Here is a 9,967-nt window from a genome sequence, read left to right on the forward strand (position 1 = left end):
CTTTTCTTCCCACTGGGGCAACTGAGTATTTCCCTAAACTATCAGCTCCAGGCCAGTTCTTCTCTCTTCCTTTTGGATCGTGCAAAGGATTTGGCAGCTGGTGTTGCTACCCTTAATATCTATCAGGCCTCCAGAAGGCTACAAAAGTGCTGAGGCTTTATGGAACAGTCTTGAACTACATTCTGCATTGTGACTAGGAAGAAATGTAAAATAAACAATATAATTTTCTACTGTGCTGTGCATGGCCCACAAATTAGAGGAGGAGGAATTACATGAAGAACAATTCATCTCCGAGATTCCAATTATAGGTGTGGGGAGAAAACAATAAATTTGTGAGTTTGAAATGCAGAGCAGTTGGCATAGTTTTATTTTAAAATGATAAATATTTTCAGATCGAAGTGCAATTAGTAGTGAAAATGTCATGTAGTTTTATTATGTATGTTTGTTAATATGGCTGGCATAACTCATTTAGGAGATGCCTGCAGTGAAGAGTCCTGTACTACATATATCATAACCAAAAATACAGTACTTACATGTATATATAAAATGTACACAGAGACAACATTGCCAAACAGCCTTTTGGGACAGTTTAAAAGAATATCATTAATTTTTACTGTATACTTACACTTCTGGCTCAGTTCCAGCACTGGCTTTCTGTAAAAATCATTTCAAGTATAGAATTATGCTATTTGCTTGCAGCAACATCACAGGAACAGTAGTGAGCCATATGTTGCTACTTAGCAACTTAGTCTGTAAGTCCCAAAGCATGTACTGATTTGAAAATTGAACAGAAATGATAATTGTTGAGGGATGCTGTGAGGCAACTTGTCTTGGATTACCAAACTATACAGATGTTTGAAGCTATATAGCAAAAGGAAGAAAACTAGATTTTTCCTGTCCAATGGCTGAGCTTTTGTTTATATCAGCCTAAAGGGGATAAATTGATTAAAACCATTAAAATAATACAAAGTGATGTTTTCTGGATATGAACACTTTGCAGTAAACAGAAAGAACTTGAGTGCATGTCAGCATGCATCAGGATCCCCCAAATCCTGCCTCTACAGTCACATAATCTTGAAGACAGCCTAGTGGAAACCCCTCAGTCTTTGGTGTTGCATACCACAACGCAGCCTGCCAACCTACCTCTCAAATAAGCTGTGTCAGACTCTGAAATTAGAAAATTATGCTCATGTCTGACTCAGTCAGGATGATCAGAGCTTGAATAAAAGTTTCTGATAGGACTGTGCATATCCTAACATGTGGGATTCATATTTTAGTTAACAGATGTGCAGCCATCAAGGAAAGTTGAAATGAATTCACTCCTCATTCTGACAGGATTCAGACCCTCATTTCTGATCCTGCAAGAGAACAGCCAAGTTACTGAGGGTGGAAAGGAGCCTGCACTCCTCTTGCTGAGGTCATGCAACTGCAAGGCTCATGAGAACAGAGGTAAAATGGAGACAGGACAACACTCTATCAATGAAGTGACTAGGCTTTCATCTGGATGAGAACATTTTCTCATCTCTTTTTATGGAATTATTTGTTTTTACTCACCAGTAACAGTGAGAGGAAAATGAAGTTGCAGTCCTGAAAACGGGGACCAGAAAATACACTCCTATTCTTTCCTCTTCCTGTCCTTCCCCAGTAAGCTACACAGTTTTGCATGCTTTGTTTTCAGAGCAGTGAATATCATATTCTTCCCAGTTTTGACTAGAAGATTAGAGATTGAAATGGTATTCAGTTCACCAGTTTTGGGTGACCACCAAATGTTTCTGCCTGAGATAGGCACAGCACCCCATTACAGTCGGTGAAGACCTCACCAATAGTGTCAGTGGAGAGCTGCCTAGCTCCTTTGAGGAGTGCCTAGCAGCTAAGTCAGGAACATGTCTGGGAAGGCTTCTCTCACAGTCCCAGGTTCTTGCCAAAACAAGAGAGAGGTCAGTTTCCAATAGACCCTGGCTTCCAGCTCTTAGTGTGGTTTTTTTTGTCTCCTTTTTTTTAAAAAAAAAATATTGTTCTTATTACAGGCTTTCACATATATCACTTAAAAAACAATGGCAACAGTGTAAGCACCATGAGAGAATCACAGTAAGGGAAAGGAAGGTGAGACACCCCAAGGCTGACAGCTCCTCTCAAACAGGCACAGGAGGCTGTTTGACCGTTGTGCGTTTGGTAATAACTTAAAATACTGTGCTTGACAGCTGGGCTACCTCTTGCAATGTGGATCCCCCAGCAATGGACAAAGAGTTTCAACACCTGCCCTTGGGTTTTGAACTCCACCTGGGAGCCAGACAGCCAAGAGCTCAGCTTTGCCATAGCAAGATTTTAAGTGTGTAAGCTGTTTCTTGGTTCCGAAAGCCCTTAGTATGCATTCAAGGCTTTCTGTCATCTTTGTCATTTGGAAATGTCACATTTGATAGATTTTTTTCCTGAAGAGAAAATCATTTGCACTTAAAATATCTAGGCCTGGATCTTTAAAGGTACTTTAAGCACCTTACTTCCACTGAAACCAGTGAGTGTTAGATGCATAAATATCTCTGAGGATCTGGGTCTTGTTAGCACATGTAGAAACCGCATAAAAGATTAAAACTTATACTCTTAATTTTTCAATATGCCATTTAAATTATTTAAACTACATGCATACACAGTACAAAAATATCAACAGAAGAAAAATAATTCTGATGTATAATGTGGATTTGCAATTCTTTATTCAAAACTATTTAAGACAGACATAATGATTCTCTGAAAGGTAGCAGCTGCCTTATAACAGCAATCATTCACAGAGTTTGTATTTCTACTGTTTCAAACAAATTCAATTAGCCCTTGCACTTCAAAACCCTTAAGGCATAAATGAGATGATACTAGGCTGCTTTAATCTAATAGTAATACTAAAACTTGTCAGTATAGTTTTTGGATTAATGGTTAGAGAAAAATTAATAATATAATTTTTCATTTTTTAATCAAACAGTTCTATTCTAAACTACCTCTGGATCTTGGAGGGTTCTTAGCTGAATAACTTCAATCATGCACAAAACCTAAATGCAAAGTACAGTTGGTCTCTAACGGTATTTCAGAATAACTTCAACAGAAGGCTGGGAAACAACATGGTGGAACATTTTAAAGATGGTCTTTTTGATTGAACAGTGTAGCTCATCTTGCACAACCTCCTGCTTCCCTGCCCTCAAATGAACCCATGTACCTGAAGAACCCTACTTCATGAAGACATTTAGCTTTGAATGTACTGTCACTTTCCAAAGTTGTGGATTCCTAAATTACAACCTGTTCATCGACACACATTTACTATGGATGAAAACTTATCTCCCACCTAATGAGAGCTCTTCACATAATCCTACCTGTCCCATCAGAAAGAAGTATATCAGTCTAACCACTGCTGGGCCTGAGATACTTGCATGACCTAGACCACAAGTCTGATTATTCAGGGCAATTTCTGATACAATCTAACTGACCTGCACCACTATCACCATCACTTACTAATGTGGAATTAAACTGACTGAAAAATGTTAAGTAAATGAAAATGTATCCCCTATATATAGATGTAGCTACAGAGACAAACCAAAAAAATTCAAACTATTTTTGCTTTTTAAGAAGGAATTGAAATCTTTCATTCTTAGAAATCTATAGTATCTCAGGGTTCAAGTGGAAAATTTTAAACCTTTTGGGTTGCAATCTATGGAAAACCAAATCATTGCCTTAACCCCACCACTAATTGTGTGACACAGGCAACATTTCTCAGCCATATGATTAGTCGTAAAAATGTAATTCTTCAACTACAACAGGCCTACAAGTGATAATTAAATCTATTTGTGACATGTGTAGCTTATAATGATTAACTTGTCTGCAGTCAGATAAACAAATAACCTGCACCTGTAAAGACTTTATTTCCTGAAGGTAAAACAACTGTTTAGGAAAGATCATGCTGGCAAAACAGCTGCTTGCATTCTGGAGAGGAAACAAGGTAGTATCTTTCAACAAACGCCAACTCTGGTGTTTTATCAGCTCTATCTCATTAACTGGAAACAAGGCTTAAATGCTTTGTTTATAAATTATGATTATTCCTGATTGCAGCAGTTACTGATAGTGCCACTCATTTGCAATGCAACTCTTTGAATTTGTTTAATTACAATTTGAAACAAGGCAGAGAAGATTAATTAACCCACCTGGCTGGCTGGCACATAGTCCTGGCTCGGCTCTGTCATACTCATATACATGTTCTCACCGTCAAACTGCAAAGGAAATAATAGTAAACATTCAGCAAACTTGAATATTTTTCAGCATTGACTAAAAAAACCAGTAGCCATAAAATAATATTACAGCCTGGTTTTAGAGACTTGTAATTGCGTGTGTGCATCTTGTCTTTGATGTTCCTGTTGTCATCCTTATTGACCCTGGATGTCAGTGATTTGGAGTAATTAGCGCTCTAGTAATTACAGCTAGCAAGCAAGAAATGAATGGTTTCCTTTCATCTGCAATCTGTTTTAAAACAAAATGGCTCGTTTTGTGCACCATGTATACATATTGCTGTTGGTTGTAATGAAGTACTAAGTGAATTGCACAGTTACTGAGAAAAGGAAGATGAGAATAGAAACTGCACTAAAATGCATCTTAATGGATTCCAACTTTAGCTTCGGAGCAGAACAAGAGTTGAAATTTCAAAACAAATTAAACCCCCTCCTATTGAAATGTTCCCATATCAGAAAGTAGGAAATACATTTCCAGACAGCTTTCAGACATCTGAATGTATGAAACAGTATAACTCCTGACCATATGGTATAAGAGGATAGTTTGCTTGATGTGTGAATAAAGTAAACATTCATAATCAGAACTGCAAAAATACCCTTCTTTAAATGATAAATACCATTCCTAGAAATGTATACAAAACTTTTTTTGTTGTTCTTTTTCTCCTCTCAGCAGCAGTTAAGAAGTAATTGGAATCTGATAGAAAGGTGTTGATTAAAAACTGAAGGTCTAGCTGGAGAAAAACTGTCAGAACTGAAGCCTCATCCTGTACCAACACAAAGAAGTGTAAAACTACCTACTTCTTATGTAATCTGGAAAATGTCCCCACAAAACTCTTGTCAAGCTTGCTCAAGTGGCAGTGCCAACAGGGCAACTATAGTCCCAGTATCTGCTCAGGAGGTAGGGAAAATCTTTTCAAACCTTTCAAGTAGAAATGAACAACAGCAGGAATCCCCATCCCCAGTCATCAGCCACAAATTTCCAGCTGTTACGAGGTCTGTTTGAAATAACTTTCACCTGACCCCTTCTGTGAATGCTTAGAGCGACATATTTTGGACATGAGCCATTATTTTTGATGATGCAGTGGCTTTTTTAAAAAGTCCCCAATAGTGAGCTTGCTTTGCTCCTACAGAAGGTGGTAGTGAAACATCCCATGGGTATTTCTTGATCTGTGCTGAGCTTCTTGGGATATTCTACCTGCAAGGTGCAGTATGTTCAACTAGACCAAGGCAGCAAAGTCAAACTGTGGCTTTGGCAGAGAGCTCTAACAGTTTTTGCTGAGGTGGCTGAAAAGATTTCAGCTTCGAGCTGTTCATCCTCTTTCTCTGCCAGAGGCTGCAAGGCTTGTAACAGCGGCAGTAGAAATGAACAAGTGCCAGCTCCTGGAACAGCAGCTGATGGTCTGCCCTTCCTGGCCAGAGCTATTTAATAGACAGTCACAGCCTATCGGTCAGAAGTCCTAGTTTAAAGGGAGGGAAAGGATTACGCCATGGGCACAGATCTGCCATAGGGAATAGAGTATTTCCAGAGTTTCATGGAATAGAGATAGTTTGATTAGATCATAAAAACAGGGATTGATGGTTGTTCCTTTATTGCTTCTTGTTTACACTTGCCATTTCTTTCAGCTTTCTCATTCAAGAATGTTCTTACTTATTAGCACTCCAAGTAGAGTTCTGGAGAAAATTTTTAGCGTCTGGATTGTTTGCACACTAGGAAAAAACGCATTTTTTCTTCTACTCATACGGACTGGCAAAATTCTGAAGAAAGATTTTGCAGCCTGTAGTTGGAAACCAAGCACTCCAGTGAAAGGCCTACAGGAGCTCAACTTAATCAGCTTGTCAGCCGTGAGGCTGAAAGGTGCCTTGATCACTACGACTGGTACTTACACCCTGGAAAGATGTCTGATAGCAAGATGTCAACCTTCCTGACAGTGGTATAATGAGATCTAGTGTTGAGAAATGGGAGTTATAGAAATTCAGTCCTGAAATAAGATACAAGTTCCTACTTTAGAAGGTAATTAAGCATTATGTCAACAGCAAACTCATCGTTTCTTAGACATTTTAAAATGAAGTTAGATATCTTTTTCAGAATGATGCATTCCATATAATTTTTATAAGAAATCCTATGGACAGGATAGTTCCACTGGCTGGTTATGGTAGTGCTATCTGCCCTGGAAACCATGATTCCTTAAGTCTCCTATTTTGAATTTCCCTCATTATCTGCATATATTTTCTGCACTACATTGCAAACACTGCTATAATTCAAATACTGTGTTGCATGTGTTTAGTTGTAATGAACATGAAGAAATTTCTTTTCTGCATACTAGCTAGATACACTCAAGGGTTATTTCAATTTATTTTGCCTTCCATAATGCCTGATCCTGTGATTTAAGAATCTTTATGAAGTATACTAGTCTTTCAGATAATTCCCTCTTTTGGATGTTTGGTCATCTGTCCTTGCTCCCAAGCTTACAATCACCAAATCTGCATTCACAGAAAAATTTCCCTAAGGTAATTTTCCATGAATCCTGGAAATTTTATTCATTCTGTGTGTTGTTCTTGGATCATCTGCCTACCTGATCAGTGCCTTACTACTAGTGGTACCTCTGGCATTGATAGGATTTTGGATCTCAGCCTTTCCTATTCGTTGCTTGTGGCCCTCTAGCTCTGAAATGTTTTTTCTTCAACCATGGTCTGTGGGCTTAATGTGATCATGCATCAATGAAACCAAAACCCAAAGTATACCTAAAGTTAAACTTCCTGGCCTTTTGGCTTGGCTTTAAATGAGAAATGACCTTCCACCACATTTTAGATTAATTTGTTAAGGTAAATTCTCAGAAAAATATATTGATGTATTAAGGCGGTAAAATCTGAGTGACCTGTTAACACCTAGAAATACCCATGTTTGATTTATTACTTAATTTCTTCAATATTCAAACATGGAGTTTAGCCACTGCAATATTTAGCATCTGCTTGTTAGAAGTATGTGTAAGATGTTGTGCAATAGGTTGTATAGTTCAATAAGATTTGATGCAATGTATATTTTTTGCAGTGTTTGTATTTGCAGGGTGTGGACTGTAATGTATTAGCTGACACTAACACTGTTGCCATGTTAGTATTTGTACTTCATTTATAGCTATATAAATTATTATCTGTTCTCAGTCTAGTGCAGCATGGTGCATGGCTTCTTGGCAGTTCCTAAGACTTCAGATGTGAGCCTGAAAAACACCCGTAAACTCAAATGATGAAGCATATACACATGTACTTTCTACACCAGGTATTGTCAGGAGATGCCTCCAAGTTCTCAGTGTTTACTAAAATGTTTATAAAAGAGTGAAATGATGATTTTTGTATGCCAAAATAAAACAAAATGGCTACTTCAATGCTGAATTGCTTATTCATCACCCCATTTCCCAACTGCCAAAGAAGTCTGGAATACAGATTTATAACCTATAATAACCTATAAATCCCACCCCAGCCAAAATAAAGGGTACCCAAGCCTTCAATAACAAGAAGTTCAGAGACACATATGCAGAACATTCTATCTGTGCCCACCTTGCCTAAATGTGACTATCCCACATTGAAACAATAGACTGAGAAAAAAATGTCAACAATTTGACCAACTGGAAGGTCCTACCCTTGTTTTATCCCATGTGTTTCAGAACCTTCCAAAACAAGCCCCTAAACCTCAGAAACGAATACTGAATCATTTCACCTTTCTGTGCAGTGCTTTGTAACTTACAGGCTCTACAGCATGGCATCTCTCAACAACCCTCCTCCAGAGCAGCTCAACTCATACTACATCCACCTTGAATTCAGCTTTAAAAGTGAGGTGATTTATGCAACAGCAGTTCAAGCAACACATCCGAATCAAAGGGTGAGTCAAAAGATCAGCAGATAGGACCCAAATATGCCTCCAACCACCAGATTTTTTTTCCAGGTTATACTCCATGCCTCCAAAATTGTCTTATTTTACTCATAATTTCCAGCCCTACCAGAACCTCATATTCCCTAAACTTCCATGCCACTCACTGTGTTTGATTTCAAGCAAATAAATTAACTGCACAAGCATCACTTAACCTGAGGATGATTCGTCTAAACAGAACAGACAAAACACAAAGGCAGGCAGTTAAATGAACTGTCTTTTATGAACCTATGTATGATGTATATATATCATATGACATTTCATCTAAAGCTTTTCCAATGTGTCTCCAAGATCCTTCAGTATCATTAAGGGCAGATTTAAAAATCTTTCATTTTAATATATTAAAAGTGAATGCTAATACAATATTCTGATGTGTGATAATAACTACTCTTGACAACATTTCTTTTCTTATTAAAAGTGTAACTGCATGAGAAGTTTGGGTGAGAGCAAACTAAGAATATGACTGCATTGTAACATGAAGAGATATATAACTGGGGGCTGGTTTTAATATATATTCAGAATTGTACCATATTCTTTATTTAAATTATTATTATAAATAAAACATACAGGCAACACTATGGCGTGGCCAGTTACAGTCTCCCTTAAAATAACCCTTTGTAAGACACATTATAATATTCAGCAACCAACATGCACAAAATACCCAAGTGCTGTTATTAAATTCAATTTACTCATATAAGTTAGGAACATAATTACATAAACACTCTCTGACTGTTACTGATGCAAGAGCTATGGCAGAGTTCAGCAAATGTCCAGAGCAGTAAGGCTGTTATATCAGGCATGGATTTACTATGGGATCCAAAGCTGGCTTTTGTCTCCCATTAGCATGGCATCACATCAGAGTCACACAATGTAGTCATGGCCAGGAAGTCTGTTTTCATCTTTCAGGTTCCAGCCAACTCAGTCAGGTTGCAGCCAGCTCTGCCAACATTTATAATAATGATTATGAAGCAGCAAAGCCTGCAAGAATGCTATTTTTGTATTCATTCTTTATGTGGTTCTTTAAAAGAAAAACACCCTATGTGGACTATGTCACAAAGACATTATAATCAGGGGGCACAAAATAAAACAGAACAACACTTCTCACGGTGACACAAAGAATCTTCATTACAGCCTTACATACACTGTGTTTAAGAGTAGGGTTGATTTAGCACTTAAGAATATGCTGTAGTTGGGAACTGTCAGTGCTAGGTGAATGGTTGGACTAGATGATCTTCAAGGTCCTTTCCAACCTAGATGATTCTGTGATACACAGAAGAATTTGGCAGACAAAAAGGAAGGTGCAAGAGGGCAGAAAAAACTAGAAGGGGTTGAAAGCTAAAGAGGATAACTGGAAAGAATAGGTATTTATACACTGCTAACAATATGTGAGTATACAGTGGTTATAAATGCAGAGTCATATCTGCATTAATTTCATGTAGCTAGTTCAGGTGACAACTGGCACAGTGATGCACATGTTTAACAGAGGCTTCCAGCCTAACTATGTGTCCTCTCCTCCCCACCTTCTTCTATGCCAAGTCATTCTGTCTCCATTGCCAGGGTCACCTGTGTGACCTGGATTACAAGGAGTACGAATATTCACCCCTCTCTTTATCTCTGTCTGCTTGCTACCTTACACTTCCTACTGTTGAGAGAAATGAGGGTTTATTTTGCTCCTTTTTCATTCACAGTTTTCAACGTTGGTGGGAACTGCCTATTTGCCTTCTCTTTGTATGCATATATATATATATATATATATATATATATATATATATATATATATATATAT

At 37.8% G+C, this 9,967-nt stretch overlaps 1 protein-coding gene across 4 annotated transcripts in view; it reads right to left on the minus strand.

Annotated features, from left to right (window-relative positions):
* TOX (thymocyte selection associated high mobility group box) overlaps window positions 1-9,967 on the minus strand; it is a 254,818-nt gene that overhangs the window by 104,165 nt on the left and 140,686 nt on the right. For all 4 annotated transcript variants that reach the window (XM_026843607.1, XM_026843608.1, XM_026843604.1 and 1 more), the window contains exon 2: window positions 4,179-4,244. In XM_026843607.1, coding sequence (XP_026699408.1) covers window positions 4,179-4,229 — 51 coding nt within the window. In that variant the 5' untranslated portion in view covers window positions 4,230-4,244. The remainder of the gene's footprint in view (window positions 1-4,178; window positions 4,245-9,967) is intronic.

Source organism: Athene cunicularia, assembly GCF_003259725.1.
Source record: "Athene cunicularia isolate RWA chromosome 2 unlocalized genomic scaffold, athCun1 chr2_part1, whole genome shotgun sequence".
In the NCBI taxonomy this organism is placed as follows: Eukaryota; Metazoa; Chordata; class Aves; order Strigiformes; family Strigidae; genus Athene; species Athene cunicularia.